Consider the following 12,078-nt stretch of genomic DNA (forward strand, 5'->3'; position numbering starts at 1 on the left):
TTTTTAGTGATGTTTCAAAAAGGAAAAAAAATTCATACATAAACATCTGAATTCTTCTGTTTAATGCTTCTGCATTTGCAGTTTATTGAAGGAAAAGACAGAACAGAGTCTTTCAGAGGCTCAGCAAAACCTTGCTGAGAAAAATTATGAAATACAACTTACCCAAAATAAAATTATGCTTTTGGATGAAAAAATTGGTGAGTGACAGATACAAGTTTTGTAATAAAATTCAGTAGTATAATTGTTATAATATTGCTTTATTTCTTTCAACCCATAAGAAAAAAAAGAAGTGTAGAATGCAAATAAATATACTTTTGACTGTTTTAGCATTTCAAGTGCAAAATATGTTTTCTTTCATTGCTGGGAGGCTTTTGCATTTAAATATTATGTAATAAACTTCTGCAAGTTAAGTTTCAGTGACAGTACATACTGTCAGCTGAACAATGCGTGTCTAGATGGCATTTGAGTATGTTCAAGGAAGGAGACTATAACTTCTCTAGGGCAACCTGTTCCAGTATTTGGTCACCTTCACAGTGAAATCAAATGTTTCCTAATGTTCAGAGGGAACATCCTGTGTTTCAGTTTGTGCCCTTTGCCCCTGGTCCTGCCACTGGGCACCACTGAAAAAGGGCTAGCTTCATCCCCTTTGCACCCTCCCTTCAAGTATTTTTAGACATTTATAGCATCTCCCCCTGAGCCTTCTCTTCTCCAGGTTAAACAGTCCCAGCTCTCTCAGCTTTTCCTCATTTAAAGGATGCTCCATTCCCTTAGTCATCTTCATGGCCCTTCATTGGACTCTCTCCAGTATGTTCGTACCTCTCTTACTGAGGAGCCCAGAACTGGGCGCAGCCCTCCAAGTGTGTCTCACTAGTGCTGAGTAGAGGGGATACCATTAGCTTTCTTTGCAGAAAGGGCACATTGGTGGGTTATGTTCGACATGGCATCCACCAGGACTCGCAGGTTTCCTGCCAAACTGCTTTCCAGCTTATGTATGGGTGCCTGAGGTTGTTTGTCCCCAGGTGCAGGACTTTGCACTTCCCTTTGTAGAACTTCATGAGGTTCCAGTCAGCCCCTTTCTCCAGTCTGCCTCTGTGGATGGCAGCATGACCCCCTGGTCTATTAGCCACTCTCCCAGTTTTGCATCATCAGGAAAATTCCTGATGGTACACTCTGCCCTATGATCCAGATCATCAATGAAGATATAAAACAGGATTGAGCATGGTATTAACCTCTGGGTTAACACTTCTAGTTGCCAGCCTACAACTAGACTTGTGACAGTGTCACCACTGTCTGGGCCTGGCCATTCAGTGGGTTTTCAATCCACCTCACTGCTCATGCAGTCTATAGGTCAACAGTTCCTCTAGAAGTATCTTATGGGACACAGTGTCAAAGGCCTTGCTGAACTCAAGGTAAACAACATCCACTGCTCTCGCCTTAACCACCAGGCCAGTCATCATACAAGTCTGTCAAGTTGATGAGCCTGACTTCCCCAGGGTGAAGCCATGCTAACCTCTACTGATGTTTTTCTTGTCCTTAATGTGCATGGAAATTGTTTCCAGGATTGGCTGCTCCATCAGAATTTTCTTTAGAGCCAGGTCTGAACACTGTCTTAGCAGGCTCCAGAGCCATGCATCCAAAAATACGAGTGGAAATTTGCGTGTCTTTCATCTTGTCATTTGAAATAGGGAGAATCAGAATCATAGAATCATTTAGGTTGGGAAAGACCTCTGAGATCATAAAGTCCAACTGTGACCCTAACACCACCGTGCCTACTAAAGCATGTCCTGAAGTGCCATGTCTACATGCTTTTTGAACATCTCCAGGGATGGTGACTCCACCACTGTCCTGGGCAGCCTGTCACAGTGTTTCACCACTCTTTCAGTAAAGAATTTTTTCCTAATATCCAATCTAAACCTTCCCTTGGCTTGACCATCCTGCCAGATTTTTTTACCCAGGGGAGAGTACACCCATCTAAGCCATGAGTCACCAGCTTCTTTAGGAAAATTGCTGTGGGAGACAGTGTCAAAGACTCTACTGAAGCCCAGACAGACAACATCCACAGCCTTTCCCCTGTCCACTAGTGAGTCACTTGGTTGTAGAAGGAGATCAAGTTGTTTAAGCAGGACCTGTCTGTCATAAACCCATGCTGGCTGGGCCTGATACCAATGTGATTCAATGGAAAAAAACAGAATGTGAAGATGTGCTATGGTGTCCCTGAAAGACTGAGCTACAAGTCCTTTTACTTTGAATGTTTTATCTCCTGAAAGTGGTTAACAAGTATCATTCAGTAAGCCAAATTACAGTGATATTTAAAGAGTAATTTGCAGCCTGCATGGGTTTTGAGAGACTAAGGTTCACTCTTAGAAGAGTTTCTGTGGTTCTTTTCTGCAAATGCAATGTATATAGATCATTTAAGGATTGATTTTCTGAGTACTTAAAGGTAAATGTAGTGTGTAACACCTTATTAGCTGAGTGAAGACAGGGAGAGACATCTTTTAGAGTTTGATTTTGTAATGAGTAGATTGCTTTTTCTGTTACTGTCTTCGCAATTTTTAAGTGGTGTCGAATCTTATAAATGCATTTCTCTTACTATTACATAAAGTTCATTTAAATAAATTATTTCAGAAAAAAACTGGTTAATATCAAGTTATCAACCTCGTGTTTAATCAGTCATTACATGCTGTAGACTACATATAGGTTCTGAGTATTGTTTAAGACTTTATTGTTATAATACTCGAGGAAGTTATTTTTAATGATGTAAACATTTGCTGTTTAAAGATAAATTTGTTTTGAGCCAAGTAATGCAAGGCCTTCATCTGAGGAAGAATGCAGTTCTATAAGAATTAGTCAGATTATTTATACATTCTGAAAAGGTACTTGCTTCATTGTTTTCTTGAAGGGGAGCTTTTGCTGTGTTCTTTTACACTTTAGAAACATATGAAAAGAATTTTTATTTCAAATGGGTTGAATTAACAAAATGAGACCTTTCTGATTGTGACCAGATAACTTTTCAAGACAAAATTTTGTACAACAAGAGGAGATCTGTACTTTGAAAGAAGCAATTGCACAACTTGGCAAAGAGAAGGCATCTTTGCAAGACCGTCTGGAAGAAGGAAGAGAGAAGATTGCTACTTTTGAGGAAAGCCTGGCAGTTAAAGTACGTTCCAACACGTAAACAGTCACATAGTCACAAAAGGTAAATAGGGGAAGGATCTGTTAGGTCAGATGTGTTGAGCTTCTCATGTTTGGTGGTTTGTATGTTTTATATTTATCAAGAGAGGAGACTTCAAGTACTTTCCTGAAGTGGAGAAGAGTAAATTAGCCAATTAAATAGTTTTTTTTTTAATCATAAAATTTAGTCTAAATTCTTTCTTAGGGTCCACTAATGTTAAAGATGCAGGGTGCCAAATAATATTGCCTTTGTTGCCGTTGAAGAAGCATCTGATTCTTTTTGCCTTAGGGTATATTGCACAGCATGATTTCAAACTATATAATGAAGCTCTTTAGTTCTGAGTTCTGAAACTTTATTTTTCACTTCAGCTTAAGTCATCTGGATATTTATTTAGGATAATCTAAAGAAGATATGTTTTAATTGTTGTGGTTGTTAACAATTTGCATTGATTATTAACATAATCTTAAAGAAAAGCTATTGGAGGACAAGCTGAAGTCATCTGGCCATAAACACTGACTTCACAATTTTAAAACTGTAAATTGTAAAAGGGGGTCCATTTGAATGAAGAGATGGCTGTCTCTTCTCTGTCTTCCGTCTCCAGCGGAAGACATTTCTTTAGCCTATCTATGCTTCTTTTGTGTCTAAAGACAAAAGAGTAAAGGAGTATACTTGTGATGGAATTCTTGTTTTATCAGTTACAAACTAGCAGACTCTGGAGTTTATTCAGTGTAGAAGAGCTGTAATAACTTATCTAATAAACAGAAGACATCATTTAGTTTTTGGAGTTTGAACCAAACACTACCTTTAGAATGACAAAGGATTAAAAAAAATTAATTAAAATTATTGTATTCTGCAGAAGATAAGATCTATTTCTTTATTTGCCAAATTAGTTTATCAGAATTTTCAGCTCTAAACAGTACATAATGAAACCTGGAAAACCACAATACATTTTGCATTAAATAGTTCAATTAATCAGCTAGCTTAATAAAAGGAAAGTATAAATAATCATTTTTTTCCCCCATTTATACTGAGGAGTAGTGAGAAGTTTATTTTAATTTTGTATTTCTTTTCAAGGAGAAAACGATTTCAGATTTCAGGATTCTTACTTCTGAGCTGAAGCGTTCCACAAAGTAAGGATGAAATGTCAAGATCGTTATTAATTTTTGATTAATTTATAACATTAACTCGAAAGTGGAATCGTAGGATGTACTAATATATAAATATTCTTTTACTTCATTAAATATTAAAATGTTACACGTTTGTTTCATGAATTGAAACTTAACTACTGTAAAATCTGTCATTTTATAAGGTTGGGCAGTTTGTCATACCTGAAGTATTTTTCATTTGCTACACAGAAAATGTGCTGAAGCACTGTGTGCCCATGAGAAAGATATTGCCAGTTTGCATCAACAGCTACAGAATGCCAACGAAGAACTTGCACAGGCTAACAAGGACAGAGAATCATTAGCTCAGGAGAATGGCAGGTTGCAAGAGCACCTTTCTAATATTAAGCAAGAAAATCAGGTATATTTGGATGGAGAACCATTGACTAAAAAGAAAAACTGTATTTTTCAAGTAATGCATAGCATTGTTGGGTCCTCATCTGAAGTAAGTCTGCAAACTAGTTTTTAAGCTCATTTTTCAAATTCCGATTTTTCCCTTATTGCTCAGCTCAGTTGTATAAAGAGGACCAGCCATACTATTGTAATGATTTGGATGTTTATCTTGAGGAACAGCTAATTAATGTTTTTTGTTTGTTTGTTTTCTGATCTTCCTGTAAAAGCACTGTGGCAGTTATAGCTATTGCTCATATGGAAAAGTGCTGTAAAGGAGGCAGTATTTCTTGTGCTGTGCTGTGACTGGCCCACAGCACTTACAAGCTTATGAATTTGACTTGCTGATAATTTAAGATTAAGTACATGTTTTGATAAGATTCAAAATTTTATTACTATGTTATATTTATGTGCCTTTAAAGTGGCTTTGGATAAAAGATGCTGGGAACGTTTGATTGTAATACGATAATAATGTACAACATTCATTGTCTACTGTGTTATTTATCTGTGTGCCATTACTAATGAAAGTAGTTAAAACATTTAAAAGTAAAGTGTCATCTCATGCATGCACAATGTTCATGCATCAGTGTGTTTTCCATGCAGCTAGAAATCAAGCTTAATACTTGTCATAGTTCATCACTGGGCAATGTTCTGTTTTTTCTTTTTGTTCAACTTCTTGCTTCCATTTAGATTTTCTGATCTAAATGGAAGATCTCTGCACTTATTCTACTGCTTAGGATATCATTGTGTTTTAAAATACTTTCTACTCTCTTAGCTTCCTTTTCCTCTAGAAGTGCTACCCAGTTTTGAAGGAGTGGATTAATGTTACCTGATTTTAGCTGAATAAAAGTTTTCAGGCAGTAAGGCTCTCACATGAAAAAGAAGGAGACTCATCCCATCCCAGTTTTTAAAGTCATTAATTTCACTTCTCTCCGTTCATTACAGAGGAAGCATAGCTAACTAGTTTAGATCAGGTGCCTAATTCTGTGCTGCAAAAATGAGGTGAGACAATTCTCAGTCTAATAACACTTCTCTCGAACATGCTATTTTTTTCTCTTTAGCATCATTTTTGGGTATCTTAGAAAAGTCAAGGTCCGTAGTAGCTTTAACTGCCAAAAGTAGGTAGGGAGTGTCACTAGAAACATGGATTACTAGAAGAGATTACTTTTCAGGGAATCATTATTCCAAACCTTCTCTCGGGACCATAGTCAATACTGATGAGGACAGTTGGCACAAACACAGTCTCTTATTACATCTAACTACTTTCAAAAGCTTTGTGGTTTTCCCTGGATGCTTGTAGAAGCAGTTAGAAACAAGAAGTCTTAGCCTCACAGGATTTGTCTGTATAATATGCATTGGTTCCTCTGGCTTCTTCCATTAATTTAAGTGATACTAAAAATATTTAAAGTACCATTCTCACTCCTTCACTTGGGCTTACTGGGAAAGTTCAGACATTTCCAGAGCACCTTTTTCAGCAACTCTCAGCCTTTTCACAACAGGAACAAGGGTTTCTTCATAGCCTCCTCCACACCCCTCCTCCCAGTTCTTGCAGCTGAGCGTTCTGCTAGTAATTCTGTAAGAAAGGAAGAGTTTCTGAACAAGGCAGTTCAAGACGGCCTTTCTGCAGGTTTTTTTCCTCATTCTGTTCTCTTTCTCAAGCAATAGTTGCCAAAAATTCTATGCATTCTCCTAATATTTGTGGCATGATTTCTCCTGATTAGAAGATAACCACTTAATTGGTTCATTTGATTTTTCAGCTGTCTTCTGCTTTTTTAAAGGTGGGCTTTTTAGAGACCGTAACATGTAAAAAATAGGAAGCTGACTCTGAGCTCTTCTCAAATGGGGCGGGCTATTTTATTATCACCATCTAGCTGCTAAATAAACCATCTGTTCTTTTCTTCTTAACTGCTACATTCTGTTATTGACATTTTTCTTCTATTTAAGAAGATTTAGCACGGTTTGTAAATCAAACAAGATATTTTTGAGAAATTTGAATTGTTTTTAATAGAAATGTACATGTTTTACATTTAATATAGCCTTTAGGTAATGAGTTAATAAAGCCATTGGTACTAGATATGTACTAATTCTAGTTTTTTTGTAGTTACAAACAGTATATTTTACCCTTATGAAGCAAATCTTTCTTCATAGGTACTACATCAAAAAGTAGCAAAGTACCAAAATGAGCTTGATGACATGAAGTTAAAAGCCCAGAATTTAAATATGGATATTGCCAGCCTGAAGGGTGTATTGAACTCAAAAGTGAGTATATGAATTAAACCTGTTAGTAAAAGCTGTTGTTTTAACTAAAATTGAAATTTTAACCAAGTTTTCATGGAAGAATTTGCTTCCTCAGTGAAACTTATTTACATCCTACTAGTATGTTTTTAATATTTTGTGCATATTATCTATTTTTGCAGCACACAAGAAATTAACTATATTTTGTGGTTTTATGTATATACAGACACGTATATAATACATACACACACGTATATGTTTATTAAACTTAAAAATTCAGACAGCGAATAATACACAGGCTTGGGACTCTCATCTTTACTACTGTATGGAATTAATGCTGAAGAATTTTTCTATGCTTTGCTATACCTTGTGTTTGTAATGTTAATCTAGCCATTTTTAGCAGATGTCTTTTGAGAAGTAAAACGTGGCCATCTTGAACAAGATACTTGTTCTGGAGAAGTCTCTCAGTGTTTTGGCTAAATGACAAAAGTGTTCAGGAAGGGAACATCCAATACCATATCATACCTGTAGATCTACAGATAACCTTGTTTTGTGAAGCCTACTGTGAGTTATTAAACAAGCAAGCTTATGTGTTAGGAGAGAGAAAACTGCAAGCTTTTGAAGAATTACCACAGAGCCCGTGAACATGGAGAAAGCTGGGAAGCAAAATGGCATCAAGCAGAAGCAGATTGTAGCACTGTTAGACTGGCACTGATCACTGCGGAGTCTGAGAACCGCATGTTGAAAGAGAAAATTGAGTCCCTTGAAACAGAGGTGGAGCAAGTAAGTTGTAAGCATTCTTTCCATAGTTCACCCTTGAAATGGTCTGGTAGTATTTTAAGCCTGCAACTTAAATCATGTAGGCTACTGAGGATTACCCATGCATGTTAGCCTCTCAAGAGGAATTGAGCTGCTGCTGTTCTAGAAATGGATAAGAATGCTAGCAAAACACAGCAGGAAGATTGCTTGGCAGATTTTGACATTTTTTGAGCGTAATAAAACTGGTACATAGTCCTAGTTTGTCCAGTCAGCCTCAAACAGATAGAGATTTCATCCTTCTAATTCATCCCCACATGCCTGCTATTAAGTGCAGCAATAAATGGGCTTCTTCATGTGTCAACAAATTTTTGGAGTCAAAATTCCAAATAGATATCATGTTCAGGTTCATAGCAGTGACATGCACACTGAGTGAATTTATAATTCTGACACAAGATTTTGACTAAGGGCAAATATGACACATACTGGAGTGAGGGCAACCTTTGGTCATTTATCCCAGACTTCCTTTTTTTGTTTTTCTCCCTCCAGCTTTTTTTTAAAAGTTTACCATTAATAGATGCTTTATAAGCTTAGCAGACATCCATCCAAAATTTAAAATCTTTGTTTAGCTGCAGAGGGAATGTGAGTCATCCCATTCTGAAATAGAACTGCTCAGAAAACAACTGGAAAATGAAGGAGCATCTAAGAAAAGATTGGAATCTTTGTTTGTGTCCAGTCATGAGAAAGAATTTCAGTCACAGCTAGCAAAGCAAGGAAAAGACTCTGAAATTCAGTTTCTCAAGGAACAGCTTTCTGTAGCGGAAAATAAACTGTGAGTATACGTCCAGGAGAATACTACAGGTTTTTTTATTCTTCTCAAGTGTGTGTACGCACAGATGGTTTATAGCTAGCTGCATTTTCAAATGTTTGATGTACTATGGTTACCTGAGCAGCAGAAGAGACCGAAAACCTCCTTCTGATTCCTCAACTATACGCTAATAGACTTTTCTGTGTAGTGTTATATTTTACTCAAAAAAAGTGTTCTTAATCTCATTTGTATATAAGAGCTGCCCTCTTTATTTTGGATAATGTTATTTGGTAGCATACTTGGAGGATTATAGTTGCTATCTAATTAAAGCGTGTGGACTTTACAGTGCTGCACAGAGTCAAAATCTTACTCAGCTCAGAAACAGAGCAGCTCAGCTAGAATCGGAACTGAATATCGCCAAAAGACAGCTGGAGACAGAGCGTTTCGAAAGGCAAGTATATGCACTTCCTGCATTGTATTACGCTTTCTGCGTCCTACTGGGGTGAAAGGCAATATAGTGCTAGGATAAACAGCAAAATTTGGGTTTGCTTTTCTGTACATCTCCAGTGTGCTTGGAGGCTATTCATATCACTGAATTTAGTCTGTGTAGCTGTTATATATGCTATCTCAATTAGTTGCCTAGGTTTCCTTTATAGCTAATGGAAGGAGGCAGCGAGGTAAACAGCCCTCTGAATTGCCTCTTTCAGGATGGGATGGATCACTTTCTTGAATATGCTTGTCTGTCTTCACTCATTTACAGTGATGCCTGTTTTGATCTGTAGTGAGAGTCTGGGTGACTAGATGGCTAGAAAAGTGATTTATAGACTAAGTTCTGCAATTTGAATGGTTGTCTTTTGGCTAAACTTGTATTAGCGAGCTAAATCAGGTCAGAGCATTGACTTGAGGAGTCCACACAACTGTGTATTTGTCCAAACTGTTTATTAGCATGCACTGTGAAATTCTTTTAGCCTATACCAGCCTGCATTCTCCCAATTACTGCTTGGGGCACAGAAGGTGCTAGGGATGTGGTTCCCAAATGACAGTATGGTAAAAGTAAATTTTTTTTTTTTTTTTTTTTTTTTTGTGGGAAGAAAGTTTACCAGTATGTATAAGCTGTTTCATGTGATTTGGCCACAGTATCAGTAAACGGACCCTGGTCTGCTTCGTGAGTTAGTTTATCTACATAGTTGTGGTGTCTTAAATAGCTTACTTATCTATAAACCAACAATACTTCTCTATTTCATGGGTGTAATGAGGATACATGAGGACACATATAGGGTCAGGCATTATTTGGAGTATGTAAAAGAGATGGCTAAAAGAAGATAAGTGGTGTGATTATAGCACAGGTTTGAGAATCAAGTGTGTTGTTTAATTTTAGTAAATTACTTTGTTGATACTCTGTTCTCTCATAAGTAAGGATGAAGGTTTTGGAGGGAGGACTTCTACACCTGAGGGTTACGTCTTTTAAAGATGGTTTTCTTAAATGTCTCAGTGTATGTTTCAGACTGTTCTTCACCCTGAAATCATTGCAAAAACCTGCAAAACTTAAAGGTTAGATATGCGAGTCAATTTAAAAGGTGGCACCATTTGTGCTTCTTCAGCTGCCTACAATAAGCCAGACTGAATGCTAATACATGAGTGCCTTTGCTTTAAATGAAATGCTGTCTTCTTCAGTCTGTTTTTAATCTACTCGCCTTGTGTGAGCGCATCCACTCATGGCTTATGGGTACTCCCTGGCAGGGACTGCAAGTGTTTCTTCCTGAAGTGTTCATTGGCAGAAAGTTGAATCAGCCTCCATACTTAATATCTTCTCCTATTTAGGGATAATTTGATACTCACATGATGGTTTGTAGTTGCAATAATATAAACCCTCAGCATACAATTGGTTAGCAAAACAGCTAACAGAGTGAACCTATGCTCAGACAAAGATCACCAGTTCTCGTTCTTAAAGAGAATTTCTTTTTTACTTCAAGAGAGTTGCAAACATCATTATCTGAGTTGTTTTGGAAAGAACCACACTAGCTTCCTTTATGCAGTCTGTGAGTTAGTTGCAAAAACAGTATGGAGGAATCTTAGGTAGCAAAGTCTGAAATGCTCTCATACCAAAATCTGGGGCTGACATTAGCTTTATCTGTCTTTGAAAGGCTTGAGGTTTTTTCTTTTTTTTTTTTTTTGCTTTCTCATAAAATCAAACCAGTATTGCTTCAATGTCTTGCAAAGGTTACAGGAATTCTATTTATTTTCTTTTTTTGTCCTCAGAAAGTCATGCTTTACAAGAGCAGGTATCTTTCTCTCTTGCTTGTAGGGAGAGGGATTAAAGCTCCAAGTTGGCTTCTTACAGTCAATCTATTTTTCTAGTACTGGCAAATGGAAAACAGAAAATTAGCCAGAGACGAAAAATACTATCATTAAAGTCAGTATCACAGTAGCATATAATGGGAGCAGCAGATATGAGTACTGACTGTTTTTTTTTTTTCTTGTCAATTTAAAAAAGTATGTAGATGGTATCCTTGTTCTAATGCTGACTTAGCTAGTTGTATTGGTTTACTGCCTCGGTGCAGAATGAAATAATGCTTGAAATTAGGATGTGGAAAGTGCCAATGCTGTCAGGCCTTGAATGAGCACCAACACAGTGATACTAGGAAGCTTAGTCCATCTGTCTGGGTTTTCCTTTACCAGTCAGGAAAAGTACTTTCTCATCCCTCCTTTTTTTCCTGACTGTAGAAACAGTTTGGGCTTGTGTGGAGGTTTGATTTGTTGTCCTGTTCTGACTCTGGTGACCAAGTGCAGGGACTTACTGTCAGGTGCTTCTGGACATCCCCGCTTGTACGACTTGCATATCTTTTTAGCCCTTTCTGTTTCTCAACCGTCTGTTTTACTACCTTTGTACCTCCCTTTTTCTACCTCTGTCTTCTCCCGAATAAAAAATTTCCCTGTAATTACTTTTTCCTGTTGGTCATGGTTTTGCTGCATTCATACCCAAACTCGGTATTCTACAGGCTAATGTCACCTGTGAGAGGAGCAAGGAGCTGCACTCTGACTTCCCACCATTCCCAGCACTGTCTTGACCATTTAAAGACAGTACAGCATGTGCATAGTAAAGCCATTGAAAGCTTTAAGGTTATGGATGTTGGTCGCTAGGTGGAAGGCTGTGATGTCTCACTTGCCTGTAGATTCTGATCCATGAGCTGGTGCTGGGTCTCATCCCTTTCCTGCAGGTTTTGGTGATCTCTTTCAGTGGTCCACTTCATAGGTAGGTCTCTGGTAGTGGCTAAGTCACCCTGGGGTCAGTTCCAGTTCAATGCTATACAGGCCGTCCTTGTTACACCTTCATTTGCAAGGTTTTGGGCAATTTGGAGTCCTCTTCTCCAGCCTGGGTCAGTGCTATCCTCCCAAAGTACCCATTCATTTATAATGAACTGCTGTCCAGGTTTTACTTGGATTTTACACTGAAACTCGGGGGTTGTTGTAGCCACCCGTCGTAGTAGTTTTCCAATCCAACCCTGGCTAGAATATCCTCACATAAACAACTGTCAGGCTGAAACCAGGATCCC

At 37.7% G+C, this 12,078-nt stretch overlaps 1 protein-coding gene across 3 annotated transcripts in view; it reads left to right on the forward strand.

The window, feature by feature from the left end:
* TSGA10 (testis specific 10) overlaps nucleotides 1-12,078 on the forward strand; it is a 28,361-nt gene that overhangs the window by 9,899 nt on the left and 6,384 nt on the right. For 2 of the 3 annotated variants that reach the window (XM_054056220.1, XM_054056221.1), the window contains 8 exons: nucleotides 82-197; nucleotides 3,003-3,157; nucleotides 4,247-4,302; nucleotides 4,528-4,780; nucleotides 6,874-6,984; nucleotides 7,558-7,743; nucleotides 8,346-8,548; nucleotides 8,871-8,975. In XM_054056220.1, coding sequence (XP_053912195.1) covers nucleotides 82-197; nucleotides 3,003-3,157; nucleotides 4,247-4,302; nucleotides 4,528-4,780; nucleotides 6,874-6,984; nucleotides 7,558-7,743; nucleotides 8,346-8,548; nucleotides 8,871-8,975 — 1,185 coding nt within the window. The remainder of the gene's footprint in view (nucleotides 1-81; nucleotides 198-3,002; nucleotides 3,158-4,246; nucleotides 4,303-4,527; nucleotides 4,781-6,873; nucleotides 6,985-7,557; nucleotides 7,744-8,345; nucleotides 8,549-8,870; nucleotides 8,976-12,078) is intronic. The other variant, XM_054056222.1, reaches the window with a different exon arrangement.

The sequence above is a fragment of the Cuculus canorus genome, chromosome 1 (genome assembly GCF_017976375.1).
Source record: "Cuculus canorus isolate bCucCan1 chromosome 1, bCucCan1.pri, whole genome shotgun sequence".
Taxonomy (NCBI): domain Eukaryota; kingdom Metazoa; phylum Chordata; class Aves; order Cuculiformes; family Cuculidae; genus Cuculus; species Cuculus canorus.